The sequence below is a fragment of the Loxodonta africana genome, chromosome 4 (genome assembly GCF_030014295.1).
Source record: "Loxodonta africana isolate mLoxAfr1 chromosome 4, mLoxAfr1.hap2, whole genome shotgun sequence".
In the NCBI taxonomy this organism is placed as follows: Eukaryota; Metazoa; Chordata; class Mammalia; order Proboscidea; family Elephantidae; genus Loxodonta; species Loxodonta africana.
In genome coordinates, this window is record NC_087345.1 from 54,930,852 (window position 1) to 54,954,153 (window position 23,302).

General features: G+C 38.5%; 1 protein-coding gene across 8 annotated transcripts in view; it reads left to right on the forward strand.

Annotated features, from left to right (window-relative positions):
* PPP1R12A (protein phosphatase 1 regulatory subunit 12A) overlaps positions 1-23,302 on the forward strand; it is a 172,925-nt gene that overhangs the window by 41,814 nt on the left and 107,809 nt on the right. For all 8 annotated transcript variants that reach the window (XM_023559159.2, XM_023559180.2, XM_023559167.2 and 5 more), the window contains exon 2: positions 10,025-10,155. In XM_023559159.2, the coding sequence (XP_023414927.2) occupies positions 10,025-10,155 (131 nt within the window). The remainder of the gene's footprint in view (positions 1-10,024; positions 10,156-23,302) is intronic.

The window sequence follows — 23,302 nt, forward strand, 5'->3', positions numbered from 1 at the left end:
CTGGAAGAGTTCATTATTCAGAAATGTTCATTACTTTTTTTAAATCTCAAAAATATTTTTCTCAGATATTTTTATAACGTGTATTTGCCATGTCTAGCTCATTCAATCAACAAATACATGTTGCACCTCCACCTTACTATGTATTGTGTCTCTTATACTCTAGGTTATTATACATAAGCCTGAAAATTTCTTTGTCCAAATGAAGAATTTCTCATGGTCTAGCAGTATTTGTAAAACCTGATGAGGAATTGATAGTTCAGTGGTAGAATTCTCGCCTTCCATGAGGGAGATCTGGGTTCAGTTTCTGGCCAGTGCACTTCATGTAACATCCACCACCCGTGTGTCAGTGGTGACTTGTGTGAGGTGGACTGGCGATATGAAAATCCTATGCATCACAATGGTTTGATACACAACTGATCATGGGAATGGTGAGGGACCTGGAAGCATTTCATTCAGTTTTTTATGGGATTTCTGTGAATCAGGGACCGACTCTGTGGCAGCTAACAACAACATCTTTTGAATTTATTGTTCCAGCATTTTCTCACTTAAATATATGCCTTATTTTGAGTACAGGTTTTATTTTTACATTTAGATTTCCTGCCCTCTTATATGATAAGTAAGTAGAACAGTGGGAAACCTTAATTAAACGTAAAAGCAGTGCTAAACTTGTTACTTGCGCCCATAAATAAATATAATAGATGGCTTCCTAAGATTATAATTGTTCATTTATTTGCCAGTCTTTTAATGCAAGACAAACCCTTTGTTTTTATTTAGTATAAGAGTAGAGATTGGAGTTCATCGTTGTTTTTCCTATATAAATCACACCCATAATTCCTCCTTTAAAATGTCTAGTTTCAGTTTTCTTTAAAATAGAACAAAAACATTGCTTGGGCATTCTTCAGTTCACTTCTTTAAACATACTGACTGACATCTATGTCACCCTGAATCATGACCTGTTTTCTAGTATAGCCACAAATTTCTGCTCCCATCAGTTGAGCTTTTCATTACTGAAAGTGAGTCAGTTATGTTAGTTCCCAAACTTATTTTTTGCCAGTGTATTTGTTTTGGTAAGTACATAATTTACTCCAGTGTAACATAGACATGGGGGGAGTCGCTCTGCAGTACCTACGGTTACTCTGTCAACTACTAGCTGAAAGTTTAGTGATTTGAACCCACCCAGGGGAACCTTGGAAGGCATGCCTGGTGATCTGCTTTCGAAAGGTCACAGCCTTGAGACCCCTATGGAACAGTTCTACTCTGCACACATGGGGATTGACTTGGCGGCAGCTAACAACAAGAACAACATAGACATAAAATAAGAATGTAAAAAATAGTTTTTTCTGTGAAGTAAGAATTAAGAGAATTTTTAAGATCAGATCAATATGTCTGATAAACCCAAACCCATTGCCATTGAGTTGATTTCTACTCATAGCGACCCTATAACACAGAGTAGAACTTCCTCATTGGTTTTCCAAGGCTGGAATCTTTACGAGAACAGACTCCCACATCTTTCTCCTACCGAGCAGCTGGTGGATTCGAACTGTCGACCTTTTGGTTAGCAGCCACCGAGGTTCCTTCAATATGTTTGCTCCCTACCAATATTTAGCTGTGTTACTTGATTAGCATAAATTGTAATCATGTGAACTATTGACTATAATTCCATTTTCACCTTAGTTGCTATAATTACATTTATGCAACTAACTCTTTTCCTTTGCTTTTCTCCCTGCACCCTGTATAATTTGTGTGAATGAGCTTATGTAAAAGTTTGTTTGAAGGAGATTTGGAATCCGTAAGATTTTCTTAGTGCATCTTTTAAAACCTAATAATTATATAAGATAACTTGATTAGAATTCATTGGTAGGTGGGGCTTCTACTAAAAGTAGTACTGAAAATAATGACAACTCTGTGACAGACACTTTCTTTTGTAATGTATAGAGTGATAAAAATAAAGTTTTGAATAAATATTTTAAAAAAGAAATTAAATGGGGAGGATTTACCATGTAGATTATATATTTATTTATAGAAACGTAACAGCACTTACTATATAACATGTACCACTTAGGTACTTACATATTTCTCATAGTAAACTTTAGAGGTCAGTACCATTATCATTGCTGATATCAGTGAATCCTGGCTGGAAGCAGAGAATACAAGAAGTTTACCTGTGTTTTATTGACTATGCAAAGGCATTCAGCTGTGTGGATCATAGCAAATTATGGATAACATTGTGAAGAATGGGAATTCCAGAACACATAATTCTGCTTATGAGGAACCTGTACACAGAACAAGAAGCAGTCGTTCAAACAGAACAAGGCAATACTGTATGGTTTAAAGTCAGGAAAGGTGTGCATCAGGATTGTATCCTTTCACTATATCTATTCAATCTATATGTTGGGCACATAATCCAAGAAACTGGACTATATGAAGAAGAACGTGGCATCAGGATTGGAGGAAGACTCATTAACAACCTGCGCTATGCACAATACTGTAAGAAACCAAAAGAGATCAACAGAGATAGAAAATCATACCATGCTTATGGATAGGTAGACTCAATATTGTGAAAATGTCAATTCTACCCAAAGTAATCTACAAATACAATGCACTCCCGATCCAAATACCAGTGGCATTCTTTAAAGAGATGAAAAAAAAAAATCATTATATGGAAAGGGAAGAGGCCCTGGATAAGTGGGAATCGACTCCATGCTGATGGGTTTATTGAAGAATAAAGTAGGACTCACATTACCTGACCTCAGAACCTACTATACAGCTGTGGTAGTCAGAACAGCCTGGTACTGGTACACTGACAGATAAATCGACTGAAGGAACAGAATTGAAAACCCAGTTGTAAATCCATCCAGCAAGAGCCCGAAGTTCATCAAATGGGGAAAAGACAGTCTTTTTAACAAATGATGCTGGCAAAGCTGCATGTCCATCTGCAAAAAAATTAAATAGGACCCATGCCTCACAAGAACTAATTCAAAATGGATTCAAAACTAAATATAAAACCCAAAACTGTAAAGATCATAGAAGAAAAAATGGGATCCATGCTAGAGGTCCTAGTACACTGCATTAACAGGATGCAAACTGTAACTGACAACACACCAATTCCAAAAGATAAACTAGATAACTGGGTTCTTCTAAAAATTAAATGCTTACGCGCATCAAAAGACTTCACCAAAAGAATAAAAAGAGAACCTATAGACTGGGAAAGATTTGGGGGCTATGACAAATCCAACAAAGGTGTAATCTCTAAAATCTACAGGAAAATCCAACATCTCTACAACAAAAAGACAAATAATCCAGTTAAAAAGAGCAAAAGAAATGAACAGACACTTCACCAAAGAAGACATTCAAGCGGCCAGCAGACACATGAGGAAATGCTCATGATCACTAGCCATTAGAGAAATGCAAATCAAAACCACAATGACGTACCATCTCACCCCAGCATTACTGGCATGAGTCAAAAAAACAGAAAATAACAAATTTTGGAGAGGCTACGGGGACATTGGAGGTCTTACGCACTGCTGGTGGGAATGCAAAATGGTACAGTCATTTTGGAAAACAATATGGTGCTTCCTTAGAAAGCTAGAAATAGAAATACCATGGGGATCCAGCAGTTCCACTCCTAGGAATATATCTTAGAGAAGTAAGAACTCTCACATGAATAGATATATGCATACCCATGTTCATTGCAACATTATTCACGATATCACAAAGGTAGTAACAACCTAGATGCCCATCAACAGATAAGTGGATAAACAAATTATGATATATAAACACAATAGAGTACTACTCAATGATAAAGAACAATGATGACTCTGTGAAGCATATCACAACATGGATGAATCTGGAGGGCATTATGCTGAGTGAAATAAGCAGTCACAAAAGGACAAATACTATATGAGACCACTACTGTAAAAACTCATGAAAAGATTTACACACAAAAAGAAACAATCTTTTGATGGTTACAAGGGAGGGGAGTGGTGGGGATGGAAAAACACTAAATAAGCAATAGATATGTGGTAATTTTGGTGAAGGCTAAGACAGTACACAATACTGGGGAAGCCCAGCACAGCTTGTCCACAGCAAGGTCGTGGAAGCTCCATAGACACTTCCAGACTCCCTGAGGGACTGAATTACTAGGCTGAGGGCTGTGGAGACCATGGTCTCCAGGAACATCCAGCTCGTTTGGTATAACATAATTTATGAAGAAAATATTCTATGTTATACTTTGGCAAGTAGCGTTTGGGGTCTTAAAAGCTTCTGAGCGGCCATGTAAGGTATTCCACTGGTCTCAGCAAGGGAGAATAAAGAAAACCAAAGACAGAAGGGAAAATTAGTCCAGATGGATGATGGACCACAAGTACTACACCTCCACCAGACTGAGTGTGGCACAACCAGATGGTGCCTGGCTACCACTATGGACTGCTCTGACATGGGTCACAATAGAGGGTCCTGGACAGAGCTGGAAAAAAATGCAGAGCAAAATTCATACACACACACCCCCAGACTTACTGGTCTGACAGAGAGACTGGAGAAACCCTGAGAGTATGGTCCCCAACACCCTTTTAGCTCAGTAATTAAGTCACTTCTGAGGTTCACCCTTCAGCCAAATATTAAACAGGCATATAAAAAGAAAACAAGACTAAATGGACATACCAGCTCAGGGGCCAAGTCTAGAAGGCAGGAGGGAACAGGAAAGCTGGTAATAGAGAATCTAAGGTAGAGAAGAGGAGAGCGTTGACATGCCCTGGGGTTGGTAACCAGTGTCACAAAACAGTATGTCTACTAATTGTTTAAAAGGAAGCTAGTTCTGTAAATCTTCATCTAAAGGTAACAGTGTTAGAATTTATTTCAAATGCTACTAATTTTGTAATTGTGATTTTACTCAGTTGAATTACATAGTTGGTACACGCGTTTGTTTTTTATCTGTTTTAGGAATGAAATTTAGTGGTTTTTCAAGCTACACATATATGCCCCACACTCAAATTATGTTCAAGCCAGGGACAGTGTCTGCTTTGATTTTGTATAGCTCCTCTGTTGAACTCTGTTATCAGGCTACTCAACTTTTTCCTTCTAAATGTGTGGGGAAAAAAGAAAGCTTGACCCTGAACTAGCTTACTGAGACAGTTAAGTAGGCCTCTTTTCAGTAAAAATAGAAATTTCTTAGGTACTTAAATTAATTTACCCCTGAAGTTGACAAAGCTGCTGTACCTGAAATTAAACAACAAAAGCCATGTCTTACTGATAATTGGTTTCAATATGCGTTCAAAAAACATTTAAGATAAACTGTGTCAGATAAGATTTTAGAACTGTGTTTAAGTTGTTTCTTTCCATAGATGGCTCAATAAACACACCAAATTTAGTCAAATATTTTAAATCACAAAGTCACATGCCTCTTAATGTGCTGCATGTGTTAGCTTTTGATTCTCTTAGCAACAGTATTTTTATAGGCTTGTCTTGCCAGTGTCTCCAGTGTATTTTATAAATGTTCTGGAGAACAGTTTGAACAATTTACATCACAAACTTGAGATTCATATATAATGTGTATTTTGTTATGATGTTTTTAGCATTTAATTTATATTAAAACATTTTAAAAAACATTGTATTTATACACAAAATAAACAGGCAGATTTGATGTTAATTACTTTAGGTATTTTTGTTGGTGTTTCTTATATTGATTTAAAAACGTTTAAAATCAAAATCCAGAAATGTTAAATTTATTGGAAAATAACTATTCCTATATGTTAACTTTCAAAGAGCCAGGGCAGTCACCTTTTAAAAATGGAGAGACATGTAAAATTAGCTGTTTGTTTGGAAAATCTTGTATCTTCAGTGCCTAATGAGATGACAAATAAGACTCGATTCTGAACCCTGTCATATCTCACCATATCCTTTAGTACGAAGCTCATGTGTTGAACCTCATTTAGGGGAAATATTTCCCAAATACTACCATTCCTCCTTAGTGCTCCTTTTCTGAACTCTCTAGTAACCATATCCCTATAATTGTATTTGTCATATTTCTTTCAATGTAATCATCTGCTTATATATTTTTTTTAATGCACTAGATTGTAATCTCTTCGAGAACTTTGCATATCTGGCCCTTAACTGACTGAATAAAATACTACAAATGCCTTTTTCTTCCAAGTAGAATATACCGATAATAATTTAATCTTAACCCGTTTTTTTACTGTGTTCCTGATTTCTTCTCAACATTCCCTCCCTGACCAATTTCAAGTCCAGTTGTTTTAATTATTACCTTAATGTAGAAATTTACAAATTGATATTTATATTCCACATTTATTTTCAGAGCTTCGGATCTGCATATCCAGTTGGCTCCTGGACATAAGACATAAATTCAGCATTTCCCCAACCTGCTCCTTGCACCTGTGGTGCCTATCCCAATGAATGACTTCTCCCAACCTCTCACCCCACCACCACATCCCATCTTAATAATAAGTCTTGCACACTTTCTCCTAAGACTCTCTTAATTTAGTTCAGTTCTAAGTAACTGTTGTTGCTCACTTCAGGCTCTTTGCTCATCACATTGCTTTTTGTAATCCCTCAGAAATACTGATCTGATGAAATACTCATCTGCTTAAAAACTGTGACTGTCTTTTTCAAACATTATGTTGCTGAAATTCTAAAACATTTTCTCCCACTTCCCTCTACTACTGAAGTGAGCCACTGTTATTGATGGGAGTGTAGCAGATTCCATTGGTGTGTAGAGTAGAAGGTAGGTTGAAAACCACCAACCTATAGTATCAAATCTAGTCATCCTTGCATTATATTCAGATCTTTTGCCTGTATTGTATTCAGACCTTTTAACCACCTAGCCTTATCCTGCTTTTTTAATTTACAGATACTGCGTATCACTGGATGGCTTGCTATTTTCTTATTCCATCCATTTTTAATCATGGTGCCTTTGGTCAGTGAGGTTCTGTCATGGATTGAATTATGTCCCCCCAAAATATATGTCAGCTAACTTGGCTAGGCCATGATTCCCAGTATTGTGTGATTGTCCATCATTTTGTCATCTGATGTGGTTTTCCCATGTTGTAAATCCTACTTCTGTGATGTTAATGAGGCAGGACTGAATCTACATGATGAGGTCCTGTTTTCAATCAACATGTTTTGAGATACAAAAGAGAGAAGCAAGCAGAGAGACAAGGGGACCGTATACTACCAAGAAACAAGAGCCAGGAGGATAGTGCGTTCTTTGGACCTGGGATCCCTGCACTGAGAAGCTCCTCAACCTGGGAAGATTGATGGCAAAGATCTTCCCCCAGAGCTGACAGAAAGAGAAAGCCTTTCCCTTGTGCTGGCACCCTGAATTCAGACTTCTAGCCTCCTAGACTGTGAAAGAATAAATTTCTTTTTGTTAAACCCATCCACTTATGGTATTTATATTATAGTAACACTAGATAACCAAGACAGGCTCTATCTTGCCTTTTTTTGGTGCTAGTTGAATTCCTATGTAACCTTCAATCTTGTTCTTATATGTATTCAATGAGACCTGTATGGGCCCTTTTAGTCACACACACAAAAAAACTCTATATGTGCCCGCTGATGTTTTAATACTTTCTACAGACTGTCTTATATGATCATTTTTTGTTTATAGATCAGCCTCGTATATTATAATGGGACTTTTTTTCCTTCCCTGTATTCTTAGGGCCTTGGCATATATACCACTACTACCAGTTGTTGAGTCTATTCCGGTTCATGGTGAACCCATGTATATCAGGGTAGAATTGCGGTCCATAGGGTTTTCAGTGGCTGACAGAAGTAGGTCACCAGGCCTTTCTTCTGAGGCTCTTCTGAGTGGACTCGGATCTCCAACCTTTTGGTTAGCAACCAAGAACATTAACCATTTGTACCACACAGGGACTCCATATAATATGAAGAGTAACAAGCCTTAAAAAAAAAAAGGAGGGAATTCTTAGAAAAAATTTCTTCATAATATTTATGTGTGTTAATATTTACAGTATTACAGGTTAAAACTGGGGGGGTTAAATATTTATATTCATTTAAAAGTAATATATCCATATTACATAAATAACATTTTTAAATTAAAATAACTTGTTTACTCTTGAAAGCTTGATTTTATCAATGACAACGAATACTACTAGCTGTTTTTCTTAAAGTGACACACTTATTTTGTTCATTTACACAAAAATGGCTGCCAAAAATCTTCAGTTGAAATAATCAGAGTTTTTGTCATTCTTTCAAATGAAAATGTGTTCCATGGAAAAAGTGGCTAATTCAGCTCACAGACTGGTCACACAAGAGCTTTACTTCAAGACAACCATCATACAGCAGAAATGCTTTGTGCATACTTACTATATTGTTCCACAGAATATTAAAAAGATGTGTACTAAAAGGACAAATATTGTATGAGTCCGCTATTATAAGAACTCAAGAAAAGGTTTAAACACAGAAGAAAACATTCTTTGGTGGTTACGAGCGTGGGGAGGGAGGGAGGGGAGTATTCACTGACTAGATAAAAAAATGGTAGACAAGAATTATCTTAGGTGAAGGCAAGGACAACACACAATACAGGGGAAGTCAGCAAAACTGGACTACACCAAAAGCTAAGAAGTTTCCTGAGTACAGTCAAACGTGTTGAGGGACAGAGTAGCAGGGGTGGAATTCTGGGGACCATGATTTCAGCAACCATCTAGGTCAACTGGAATAAGAAAGTTTATTAAGAAAATGTCCTGCATCCCACTTTGATGAGTGGCATCTTGGGTCTTAAAAGCTAGCAAACGGCCGTCTAAGATGCATCAATTGGTCCCAGCACACCTGGAGCAAAGGAGAATGAAGAACACCAAAGACACAAGGAAAATATGAGCCCAAGAGACAGAAAGGGCCGCATAAACCAGAGACCCCATCGACCTGAGACCAGAAGAACTAGATGCTGCCCGGCTACCACCAATGACTGCACTGACAGGGAATAAAACAGAGAGTCCCTGATGGAGCAGGAGAAAAGTGGGGTATAGAACTCAAATTCTAAAAAGACCAGACTTAATGGTCTGACTGAGACTGGAGGAACCCCAGAAGACATGACCCCCCGGACTGTTAGCCCCAAACTAAAACCATTCCCAAAGCCAATTCTTCAGACAAAGATTAGATTGGACTATGAGGTATAAAATGATACTCATGAAGAGTGTGCTTCTTAGTTCAAGTAGATACAAGAGTATAAATCGGCAGCTCCTGTACAGGGGATGAGATGAGAAGGCAGAAAGGACAGGAACTGGTTGAATGGACATGGGAAATTAGGGGTGGAATGGAGGAGTATGATGTCACATTGTAGGGAGAGCAACTAGGGTCACGTAACAATGTGTGTATAAATCTTTGTATGAGAAACTAGCTCGAACTATAAAATTTCACTGGAAAAACAGTAAAGATAAATAGGAGGATGTTAAAAAAAAAAAAGATGTGTACTCAGGGATCAGTACTTAATAAAATTTATAATTTTCACTGCTTTGTCAGAACATTCATAGGTAAAAATAACTTAAAAAAAAAAACCTGTATACAATGGCTGTACACACTTTATTTGTGCTAAGTCGCCAGCAGTTCTACCACCAGTGCTTTTGCACCCTCAGTGCATATGTCAACACACTGAAAAGAGGAAATAACATCTTAGTACTATTTAGAAAACAATGTTGACCTCATTACTTCTCTGAAAGGATCTCAGGGACCCCTCTTGCAGACCACATTTGGGAACCACTGCTGAGGGGTTACTACTGGTACTTAGTTATAATGTCTTGGTGGTTTTCATTTTAATATATACGTTTTCCTAATTGGGTTGCCAAAAAGAATCTAGTCACATATAGTACTGTTGTATGTATATCTAAACAAGGGAGGACTCTTATAATCTGGTTAGTACCATTTACCTGTTTGATGACATTGCAGTCAAGATAGCAGCAGACCAACTTGCAGAGTAGGGATTTTATTCTCATGATGCATTATTTGCAGTATGGACTCAGATTTTTTCTAATCATGCTTTCTGTTTTGATTCTAGGCTTGCATTGATGATAATGTTGATATGGTGAAGTTTCTGGTAGAAAACGGAGCAAATATTAATCAACCTGACAATGAAGGCTGGATACCACTACACGCAGCTGCTTCCTGTGGATATCTTGATATTGCAGAGTAAGCCAGTTCTGAGTTTTAATTTTATCTCAATACTGTTTTAAAGATCTGAGATTTATTGAACCCATGCCATTGAGTGGATTCCAACTCAATAGAAGTTGTATTAAAGATAAATGAGTGAACTCATATTAGCATAATGCATGAAATTCATTATTTCCAGGAAAGAGAGTGAGTGATTCATCTCAGTGTTAGATCTTCTTCCTGTCTTCCTACCCTCTTTGGCCTTTGGTACTTTGTATTAATGTGAGTAATTGTATATTTTTTCTCTCCATCCCGATCTCCTTTTCTCTTGATGACAGCTAGAGCGTTGTCAAATGATTCTGGGTTAATATTTAGCAATCTAGTCTATCTTTATGTAATCATATGTTAGGGGAAATTAACAATAATTGTCGATTGGGTTACTCTACTGTCAGGAGAGTATTATATAGAGTTCTCCAGTGAGTCAGTATGTTTCTTCTTGCTTAGCTTTTCTCAAAATTGTTTTCTAAAAATATATTTTTTAGAAAAGTTAGTGAAGAATGGTCATTGTATTCTCAGCTACCTTTCATAGGTTGTATCTTTGTTTTCTAGGGCCGCCATAATGAATTTCCACAAAATGGGTGGCTTAAAACAACAGAAATTTACTCTCTCACAGCTTTGGAGGCCAGAAGTTTGAAATCAGGGTGTTAGGAAAGTTGTGCTTCCTATAAAGGCTATAGGGAAGGCTTCCTTGCCTCTTCCTAGCTTCTGGTGTCTCCCTGCACTCCTCGCCCTTCCTTGACTTGTAGCTACATCACTCCATTTTCTGCCTCCATCTTCACATGGCCTTATTCTGTTTGCCTGTCTGTCTTCTCTTCTTATAATGGTACCAGTCAATGGATTTCAGGCCCACCCTAATCCAGTATGGCCTCATCTTAACTTCATTATATATGAAAAGACCCTATTTCCAAATAAGATCACATTCACAGGTACAGGGCATTAGGATTTCAACATATCTTTTTTTTTTTTTTAATGCTTTAAGTGAAAGTTTACAAATCAAGTCAGTCTCTCATACAAAAATTTACATACACCTTGCTATATACTCCTAATTGCTCTGCCCATAATGAGACAGCCTGCTCCTTCCCTCCACTCTCTTTTTTTTCATGTCCATTCCACCAGCGTCTGACCCCTTCTGCCCTCTCATCTCCCCTCCAGCTAGGAGATGCCTACATAGCTTCAAGTGTCTACTTGATCCAAAAAGCTCATCCTTTACCAGCATCTTTTTCTATCCCATTGTCCAGTCCAATCCCTGTCTGAACAGTTGGCTTTGGGAATGGTTCCTTTTCTGCACTAACAGAAGGTCTGGGGGCCGTGACCACCGGGGTCTTTCTAATCTCAATCAGACCATTAAGTCTGGTCTTTTTATGAAGATTTGGGGTCTGCATCCTGCTGCTCTCCTGCTCCCTCAGGGGTTCTCTGTTGTGTTCCCTGTCAGGGCAGTCATTGGTTGTAGCCGGGCACCATCTAGTTCTTCTGGTCTCAGGCTGATGTAGTCTCTGGTTTATGTGGCCCTTTCTGTCTCTTGGGCTCATAGTTACCTTGTGTCCTTGGTGTGCTTCATTCTCCTTTGGTCCAGGGGTTGAGACCAATTGATGCATCTTAGATGGCCACTTGCTAGCATTTTAAGACCCCAGACGCCACTCTCCAAAGTGGGATGCAGAATGTTTTCTTAATATATTTTATCATGCCAGTTGACTTAGATGTCCCCTGAAACCATGGTCCCCAAACCCCTGCCCCTGCTAAGCTGGCCTTCGAAGCATTCAGTTTATTCAGGAAACTTCTTTGCTTTTGGTTTAGTCCAGTTGTGCTGACCTCACCTGTATTGTATGTAGTCTTTCCCTTCACCTAAAGTAGTTCTTATCTACTATCTAATTAGTGAAAACCCCTCTCCCTCCTTCTCTCCCTCATCTCGTAACCATCAAAGAATATTTTCTTCTCTGTTTAAACTATTTCTCGAGTTCTTATAATAGGGGTCTTATGTAATATTTGTCCTTTTGCAACTGCCGAATTTCACTCAGCATAATGCCTTCCACATTCCTCCATGTTATGAAATATTTCACAGATTCATCACTGTTTATTGATGCGTAATATTCCATGGTGTGAATATACCATAGTTTATTCATCCATTCATCTGTTGATAGGCAGCTTGGTTGCTTCCATCTTTTTGCTATTGTAAACAGTGCTGCAGTAAACGTGGGTGTGCATATATCTGTTCGTGTAAAGGCTCTTATTTCTCTGGGATATATTCCAAGGAGTGGGATTGCTGGATCATATGGTAGTTCTATTTCTAGCATTTTCAGGAAGCGCCAAATCAATTTCTGAAGTGGTTGTACCATTTTACATTCTGACCAGCAGTGTATAAGTGTTCCGGTTTCTCCACAGCCTCTCCAACATTTATTCTTTTGTGTTTTTAGGATTAATGCCAGCCTTGTTGGGGTGAAATGGAATCTCATTGTAGTTTTGATTTGCATTTCCCTAATGGTTAGTGATCGTGAGCATTTCCTCATGTATCTGTTAGCTACCTGAATGTCTTTAGTGAAGTGTCTGTTCATATCTTCTGCCCATTTTTGAATTGGGTTATTTGTCTTTTTGTAGTTGAGTTTTTTGCAGTATTATGTAGATTTTAGAGATCAGACACTGATCGGAAATGTCACAGCTAAAAACTTCTTCCCAATCTGTAGGTAATCTTTTTAGTCTTTTGGTGAAGTCTTTGGATGAGCATAGGTGTTTGATTTTCAGGAGCTCCCAGTTATCTAGTTTTTCTTCTGTATTGTTGGTAACGTTCTGCATACTGTTTATGCCATGTATTAAGGCTCCTAACGTTGTCCCTACTTTTTCTCTCATGATCTTTATCGTTTTAGATTTTATATTTAGGCCTTTGATCCTTTTGAGTTCGTTTTTGTGCATAGTGTGAGGTATGGGTCTTGTTTCATTTTTTTTGCAAATGGATATCCAGTTATGCCAGCACCATTTGTTAAAAAGACTGTGTTTCCCCATTTAACTCTTCTGGGGCCTTTGTCAGACATCAACTGCTCATATGTGGATGGATTTATGTCTGAATTCTCAATTCTGTTCCATTGGTCTATGTATCTTTTGTTGTGCCAGCAGTACCAGGCTGTTTTGACTACTGTGGCAGTATAATAGGTTCTAAAATCAGGTAGAGTGAGGCCTACCACTTTGTCCTTCTTTTTCAGTAATGCTTTGCTTATCTGGGGCCTCCCAGCTTATCTTTTTTGGACAACATAAACTAATTCAAACCCAGTACATGTGTATACTTTTAAAGAAAATCTGATTCTTTAAGCATTTAACAAGGAAGTGTAGATATCCTGACAAAATTCTTTATTTTCCCCTCTTGTTGTTATGTGTCCACATCATAGACAATGTCGTCGTCTGTTTGCTTACATCAAAGCTTATCAACTAATCATTTATTGCATGTGGGAGTTCTACCCTGTGGATCTGTCTTAGAAAGGCTTTCAGTTTTATCTGTCTATACATTTCATGTTTTTTTTCTCGTGTATTGGAGATAAGATGCATCAATTTCAAGGTGAGGCAGTATGTAGTGAAATGAAAAGTGTTCTGGCCTCAGAGTCTGAAGATCTTGAAGTTATTTAAGTTTTATTACTTACTGCCATTACCTACTCTACATCTTTGGGTAATTTGTTTCCTTTTTCTGTGCCTTGATTTCTTTATATGTAAAATGAGGAAGTCCTTTTATAGTTGCCCAACAGTGGTTTTTCAGAATTATAACCATGGTTCTCAAGTTTCTTACCTCCTTCCTGTACTTTTCATGCTCAACAGAGAACTTGGATCTCTACTTCATAGAGAAAATAGAAAATGTACATTTATCTTCATCTATCCTTAAAGACTGATTGAACCTGCAATCAGGATACACTGAGAATTACGGGTGATTGGAATCAAAGAAGGATTGATATTTGGAAAATATGGCCTTGGTGATAGAAATAATGCCGGAGATTGCATAATAGAATTTTGCAAGACCAACGACGTCTTCATTACAAATACCTTTTTTCTACGGCATAAACGACAACTATACATGTGGATGTCACCAGATAGACTACACAGGAATCAAATCGACTATATCTATGGAAAGACACGATGGAAAAGCCCAATACCGTCAGTCAGAACAAGGCCAGGGGCCGACTGCAGAACAGATCATCAGTTGCCTCATATGCAAGTTCAAGTTGAAGCTAAAGAAAATGAGAAAAAGTCCAAGAGAGCCAAAGTACGACCTTGAGTATATCCCATCAGAATATAGAGACCATCTCAAGAATAGATCTGATGCATTGAACGCTAATGACTGGAGACCAGACGAGGTGTGTAATGGCATCAAGGACATCGTACGTGAAGAAAGCAAGAGGTCATTAAAAAAGATAGTGAAGGAAAGACCAAAATGGATGTCAGGAGAGACTCTGAAACTTGCTCTTGAACATTGAGTAGGTAAATCAAACAGAAGAAATGAAGTAAATGAGCTGAACAGAAGATTTCAAAGGGCAGCTCAGAAAGACAAAGTAAAGTATTGAAATGTATAAAGATTTGGAGTCAGAAACCCAAGAGGGAAGAACATGCTCGACATATTTCAAGCTGAAAGAACTGAAGGAAAAATTCAAGCCTCGAGATACAATATTGACGGATTCTACGGGGAAGATATTAAATGACACAGGAAGCATCAAAAACAGATGGAAGGAATATACAGAGTCAGTATACCAAAAAGAATTGGTTGACATTTCAACCATTTCAGAAGGTGGTGTATGATCAGGAACTGATAGTACAGAAGGAAGAGATCCAAGCTGTTCCAAAGGCATTGGCGAAAAACAAGGCTCTAGGAACTGACAGAATACCAACTGATATGTTTCAACAAACAGATGCAGCACTGGAAGTTTTCGCCTGTCTATGCCAAGTAATTTGGAAGACAGCTACCTGGCCAACCAACTGGAAGAGATCCATATTTATGTCTATCCCAAAGAAAGATAATCTAACAGAATGTGGAAATTATTGAACAGTATCATTAATATCACACACAAGTAAAATTTTGCTGAAGATCATTCAGAAGCGGCAGCAGCAGTACATCAACAGGAAACTGCCCGAAATTCAGAAGAGGATGTGGAACCAGGGATATCATTGCTAAATGTCAGCTGGATCCTGGCTGAAAGCAGAGAATACCAGAAAGATGTTTACTTGTGGTTCATTGACTATGCAAAGGCATTTGACTGTGTGGATCATAGCAAATTATGGATAACATTGCAAAGAATGGGAATTCCAGAAAACTTAATTGAGCTCATGAGGAACATGTACGTGGATCAAGAGACGGTAGTTCAGACAGAACAAGAGGAGGATGCTGATGTTTTAAAGTCAGGAAAGGTGTGTGTCTGGGTTGTGTCCTTTCACCATACTTACTCTATCTGTATGCTGAGCAAATAATCTAAGAAACTGGACTATATGAAGAAGAACTCAGCATCAGGCTTGGAGGAGGACTCTTTAACAACCTGTGTTATGCAGATGACACAGCCTTGCTTGCTCAAAGCTAAAAGAACTTGAAACACTGACGAAGATCAAAGACTACAGCCTTCAGCGTGGATTACATGTCAACATATGAAAAAACAAAAATCCTCACAAGTGGACCAATAAGCAACATCATGATAAACAGAGAAAAGATTAAAGTTGTCAAGGATTTCATTTTACTTGGATCCACAATCAACAGCCCTGGAAAACAGCAGTCAGGAGATTAAAGATGCATTGCATTGGGCACATATGCTGCAAAAGACCTCTTTAGTGTTAAAAAGCAAAGTTTTCACCTTGAAGACAAAGGTACGCCTGACCCAAGCTGTGCTGTTTTAAATCACTGAGTATGCGTGCAAAAGCTGGACAGTGAATGAGGAAGGCGAAAGAAGAATTGACACCTTTGAATTAAGGTGTTGGCGAAGAGTATTGAATATACCGTGAACTGCCAAAAAAACAAACAAATGCGTCTCAGAAGAAGTACAGCCAGAATGCTCCTTAGACACAAGGATGGCGAGAGTAGTCTCACATACTTTGGACATGTTATTGGGAGGGCAGTGTCCTGGAGGAGGACATCATGCTTGGTAGAGGGTAGGCAAAAAAGAGGAAGACCCATAACAAGATGGGGTGACACAGTGGCTGCAACAGTGGGCTCAAGGATAGCAACGATTGTGAGGATGAAGCAGGACCGGACAGTGCTTCATTTCGTTGTACATAGGGTTGCTGTGAGTCAGAATTGACTCACCGGTATCTAACAACAGCATCTTTAAAGATTAGGTGCTTAGTTCTGGAGTTAACTGATGTGGATTGTGAATGCCTCCTCAGCCACTGTTGAAAGTGTATGATCTTGGACAAGTTGCTTAAATTTTCTAAGCTTACATTTCCTTCTCTGTAAAATGGGAGTAATATTTCTTAGGATGTTGTGAGGATTAATTGAGGTAATTTATCAAACATAGTACCTGGCACATAGAAAATACTCATAAGTACTAATCTTGGGACCATTATCTTTTTTATATCCCTGGGAGAGTGAAAACCTAACTGCTTTCTTAAGATATTTAATCCGTTTTTTTTTTTTCTTTCCATTTTTAACTCATGCTTCTGAGTTTGAGAAGGCAAGTGTTTTTCCCCCTAAATAATTTCCTCCCATAGATTTGATTGGTAACCTATTGTATCACTTGGTGCTTTTGGTTGCAAAAAATAGAATACCCAACTTAAAATAAACTTAAGAGTAAGGGCACTTGCTATGCAAGATAGTATGTTATAATGCACAAGAGGAAGAGCATTCAGATTTATTAAGTTGCTCAGTGTTATCCTCAAGAGCCAGGGGTCTTCCAGATTTTTTTCTTCTTCTGCCTTTCCTAGATACTCACTTTATTTTTAGCCTTGACACCTCATAATCGTAAGATGATTGCCACATCTCCAGAATTGTGGTTTTATACATCCACGTCCAGGAGCAAAATAAAAAGCAGATAGGGATTGAGAATATCCTTCTCTGTACTTTGTGTATGCCAGGGAGGGAAACCTTTCCCAGAGAGCCATCTGCCTGCAGCCAGCTTCTCCCTGGAGAACTTCCATTGGCCTGAATTAGGTCATTTGCCCATGTCCTAGCAGCAAGGAAAGCTGGGAAAGGCAAACATCTGGCATTCAGCTTTTTACATACCAGTAAATAAGTATGGAGAAAGGTAAGCAATTCGCTGCAGCCGTTAATATTATCAGTAGTGTAACTACTTTAATCTTTTGAAAGGTGAGATAAATATGTGCTTTATAGGACTCGTGCAAACAGAAGTGACCTGTTTTGGCCAAAGTTGACTAGAGTTTTGCCTATCTAATTTCCTTTCTATGAATGTTTTGAATTTATGACTGATATGACTGAAGTGTTTAAATTCATAGTTTCTTTAAATGAAACTAAAATTAGAAGAACGATGAAGTTTTTCTTTTGCTCTTCTGTCTTCTGAGTTTTTTAATAATTTTTTTTATAAAAGAGTTTGGCACTTGTTATTTTTTAAGTTAACAGCCCAAAGTCCCTCAAATTCATGATTATTTTTTTTTATCAGCATGACGTCTTCCAGCACTTAATTTTACTAACGAATCAGATAAGTTAATGAAGCCCTACTTTTCTTCAATCTAGAAAAATAAGCATGGTGGCTTAAGAGATAAGGTGAGCGTACCTCCTAAACCATGGCATTTATGTAGGTGAAAAAAATCTCTATTCATGATGCAGAGACAACAGCTATAAACCAGGATTGATCCAGGCAAACGGGGGGCTTATGGTCACTCCAAATGGAGCATTTTAGTGCTCAATGTATTGTAACTTGTGTCTCTGCCATTCACTAGCTTTGCACCCTTGAGGAAGCTACTTAGCCTCTATTTATAAAGTGGAAATGATTTGTCTTCTCTCTAGCTCTCATTTCTCATATTGCTTTCCACTTCATGTTTTTCACTCCATTGGTACCAGACTACTTTTAGTTCCTCATCGTTCTCTTTTGGATCATACCAACGAATCTTTGCTCATACGGTTTCCTTTGCCTGCTTTCTTTACTTGACTAGCTCCTACTGAACTCTCAAGGTGCAGTTTGTGTAAGGGTCATTTCTCCCAGGAAATGTTTCTGATGTCCCCTCACTCATTCACCATCATCTCTTAGCATGTCAGTTTTTTACGTGTTTCTTTACCAACTGAATTATGCATACAATACTACTAATTCATCCCTATTGAAATGGGAAGTGAAACAAGCAATCAAGCCCACATTAGTTTACTCTAAGGATTTGAGGATAATTAGAATAAGGTGAGTTCTAATTTTTTGCCTCCACTGGAGGTGGAACAAGTGTTGTGGTTACAGTTTAGTTTCTAGACATTTAACAATTTCACATCTGGTCCGTAGCCTAACAGGAGCCAAGTGAATAGGTTCTCCATATTCTGGCTCAATTATATCACGTTTTCACCAAAATAATTACCCTCATCCCATGTCTATCTACATAAATGGCTTAGGGTAAGTTAAGAGTAGAGGTTGTTTAACAATGTCCCTTCTCCAGAGTGGAATGGAGGAAGAAGAAATGAAGTGAGTTTGGGAAGTTTAATGTAATGCTTAGCATATGCATTGTATTAATAAATATTTACTGTCACGAGCTCTTCATTCTTAAGAGTATTACTACTTTGTTTTAAAAATCCTGTAATCAATAAATATTTAAGCCTCTACTGAATATATTAAAAAAAAAAAAAAGTCGCCATCGAATCAAATCCAACTCATAGCAACCCTATAGGACGGGGTAGAACTGCCCCCATAGTGTTTCCAAGGAGCAGCTGGTGGATTCAAACTGCTACCCTTTTGGTTAGCAGCCAAACTGTCAACCACCGCACCACCAGGGCTCCACTGTATATCAGGACAGGTGTCTTAGTCATCTAGTGCTGCCATAACAGAAATACCACAAGTGGATGGCTTTAACAAAGAGATATTTATTTCCTCACAGTAAAATAGGCTAAAAGTCCAAATTCAAGGCGCAGCTCCAGGGGAAGGCTTTCACTCTCTGTCGGCTCTGGAAGGTCCTTGTCCTCAATCTTCCCATGGTCAAGGAGCTTCTCAGGCACAGGCACCCTGGGTCCAAAGGACGTGCTCTGTTCCTGGTGCTGCTTTCTTGGTGATACAAGGTCCCCAACTCTCTGCTTGCTTCCCTTTTATCTCTTGAGAGAGAAAAGGTGGTACAGGCCACACCCCAGGGAAACTCCCTTTACCTTGGATCAGGGAGGTGACCTGAGTAAGGGTGGTGTTGCGATCATACCCTAATCCTCTCAACATAAAATTACAGTCACAAAATGGAGGACAACCACACAATACTGGGAAACATGGCCTAACCAAGTTGATACATATATTTTTGGGGGCAGATAATTCAATCCATGACGTTCCAGCTTCTCTGCCACTGCAGGTACACCATATGCATTGTTTTAATAAATACTTACTGTCCTGAGCTTTTCATTCTTAAGAGTATTATTACTTTTCAAATATGTTTTTAAAATACTGCAATCAATAAATATTTAAGTCCCTACTGTATATATATTAAAAAAAAAAAAAGTTGCCATCGAGTCGATTCCAGTTCATAGCAATCCTATAGGACAGGGTAGAACTGCCCCATAGAGTTTCCAGGGAGTGGCTGGTGGATTCAAACTGCTAACCTTTTGGTTAGTAGCCAGGCTCTCAACCACTGCGCCGCCAGGGCTCCACTGTATATATCAGGACAGGTATTAAAATACATGCATTAACATCATTTTCTTCCTTTGGTATGCCTAATTGGCAGTATAAAACTCTCACTGTAACATCAAGGTATTTCTCCCTAAAAAGTATGGTGTTGATGTCATTAGGCTATGAATCACAGGTAAAATTGAATAGTATGACTCTACATACTAGAAAAGGCAAATGATTTTTTAGCATAAAAAGACCACGTATGCAATTTATTATTCCAATCTATAACTATATAGTTTTATAACCATAAACCGTAATGAACTCATAACTTTAAGTTGTTATGTACAAAGCATTGAAACCAAGTCCTCTGAAGAAATAATTAGATAACAATATAAGGGCTGCACAATGGCAGCATATTAATTTTGTTTTTTTTATTTATTAACTGGAATACTTTTTTAGAAAAAACTCTCCCATCTATTATTTGGTTACAATTAGTACAGTTCTTATAGGAAATTAAGGATATGTTTTTTACTCTTTCCTTTTATATACTAGATTTTACAATAGTGAGTTCGTTCACTAGCATCCTTCAGTGGAGCTAATTAGTTTTTGGAGGTTTTAAGTAACAATAAGAGCTCATGCAGTTAAACACATATGATGTATTCTAATCCATTATAGCAGTTATCCTTATTGATTTGACAGTTGCCCCAACTTTGGTCCCTGAGAGTCTCTCTAAGTTGGCTTCTTAGTTCTTGGGAGATGACCAAATAGCCTTTAATAGCCTCGTTGCTGTCTGGTATTACAAGATGCTCCAGACTCATATTTTACATCTCCTGCCTCAGGTCTGAAATCAGCCATTTCTCCAAGGATCTCTATTCCTCATAAAACGGTGTTAGGACTGCTCATTGCTACGGAATTGGTCATTGTTTCCAATTCAGACTCAGCGCCAGTGTTTTTCTTTAACCTCTTCTTTATCCTGTATCAGTAGTACCTTCTCCCTCACCTTATTGCCTAAAACTAGAGGATAAAAATGCCATACATACCTACTCCTTCCTCATTTATCGATTATCTCATTCTCAAACATGTCGGAGCTATGACAATAGTAACACATCTACTTTCCGACTGTTTTGCCCATTAACCAGGCAGCTTTGTGCGTTAAGGAGGCAGCAGGCATGGCGGCAATGGCTGCAGAACACCTTCCCTTGAGAAGGTTCTATGGCCCGCCTTTAGGAAGCTGGGCTGTGCTGCCCTGTTGCCTTCCTGCCAGAAAGGGCATTGTATCCAGCTGCTGTGCTGGGCAGCTCCCTCCGTGGCCACCGCTACCATGGTGCCAGATGCACGGGCGACCCTGAGCCAGCAATCGCCTGTTCTGGGTTCTCACCTGAGTCCCTGCACTTCAAAATTGCTGTAGGGTGGGAAGGGAGAAAAGAAGGAGGAATTGGAGAGGGTGTGTGGGAGAAAGGTGTGCGAGTTTAATGACATATTCCAAAGTGAGCCAAACTGGGCCTGAAGCCTCTGCCTCAGTGGTGCCTGGTGCTCAGCCAGTCTCCCAGTACCTTTGCAGGAAACCCCAAGCGTTGGTGAGTCACCAGACCCAGGAGGCAGAGCAGGCTCTGGGATGTGAACACAGGGCTTGCAGGGGTGGGAGTGGAGCTTCCGTGAGGGAAGCTCTGACCCAGCGCAGGAGGAAGGTGAAGTGGTTAAGCTGTGGACCCTCCAGTCACACCGTCTTTATCCAGCCTTATCTCCTCCAAGCCACCTCCTCCACTGAGTAATAATCTGTAACTGGGCTTGTCACAATGATGGGCATGTCAGTAAATCTTACCAAAAACCAAACCAAACCCAGTGCCGTCGAGTCAATTCCGACTCATATCAGTAAATCTTAGCTGCTATTATTTCTATGATCATATTTTCTGAACAGAAAAAAATCAAATGGATGGTCTGTGAACAGGAAAAAAAAAATTCTCCTTTTTCACGTAACGGCAATTTTTGCATAACAACCTGATCTTTGGAACCTAACCATGTCGATAAGTGAGGAATGGGTGTAATTACTAATTTGCTTCATCATATATTACACTTATATTACCAGTATAACAATACCACTACCACTAACAGCAATATGATCACTGAAAGCAGTTTGAAGTTTTGTTCCTTGGGGGATTTTTTTTTTTTTTTTTTGCATTTCTTTTTATCCTGAGGGTATTCCACTTGGAAATTACTATGAAATTACTGTGTGTTGAAGTCATTTGCAATAGTTCTTTTTGATTATATCACCAATTGGATATACCGTTAGGTCCGTTTGTTTATTTTTTAGAGTTTGCTTTTTTTTAATTTAATTTTAAAATACCAAGTTCCAACGTCAAATTTTGAGAACAGGGTATCTTCAAAGGAAGTATAGCTTCTAACCCTTTTCTACGACCTCGTTCCCTCATACACCCTATAAGACCAAAAACCGAAACCTGTTAACTGTCAAGTTGATTTCGACCGATAACGACCCTATAGGACAGGGTAGAACTGCCCCACAGGGTTTCCAAGGAGCAGGTGGTGGATTCGAACTGCCGACTTTCGGTTAGCAGCCATAGCTCTTAACCACCGTTTGCCACCAGGGCTCCGTACGCCCTATAGGTAACCATTTTTTGTAGATAAGTGATAGGATAGGGTACACATACTTCTACACTTCGCTTTTTTAACTTAACGGTCTCTTTTGGGGATCACTATATAAAGAAATACAGAGAATATTCTTCATTGTTCTTTATAATTATAGAACCTCCATTGCATACCCATTGCCATCAAATCAATTCCGAATCATAGCAACCCTCGAGACAGAGTAGAACTGCTCCATAGGGTTTCCAAGGCTGGAAATCTTTATAGAAGCAGACTGCCACATTTTTCTCCTGCAGAGCATCTGGTGGGTTCAAACTGCCAACTTTCTGGTTAGCAGATAAGCACTTAACTACTGCGCCACCAGGGCTCCTTCTCCATTGTATAGTACTTCATTATAGTTTTATTTAACCAGCCCCTCTTAATTGACCAATGAGTGTTACCTAATTGATTACAGTTATAGCCTTGGATTTGCCTTTTGTTTTTGTTTTCTTGCAAAATACGAGTTTTTTGTTTATCTGAAAAATATTTTTAATTTGGATAATAAAATGATTTGTCTGACCTTTTAGTTATTGATATGGTTATTATTCTGACATAATCTTTGTATTTTAATTTGTTTACCACATTTCTTTTTTAGGCTTCCACTATATAGATGTTTAAGAAATGCTTTTACCTTGAGTAGCTTCAGTGTTTGCCATAGAATTTTCCAATAGAAAGTAAAATTAGCCCTGTATCAAGCTGGCTTTATATAGTTTTGTAGTATAGAGAATGGAATGTTAATTCAATGGTACATTTGGAGTTTTTCTTTTTGGGGGGTTGTTTCAAAGATACTGCTGTTGAAGATC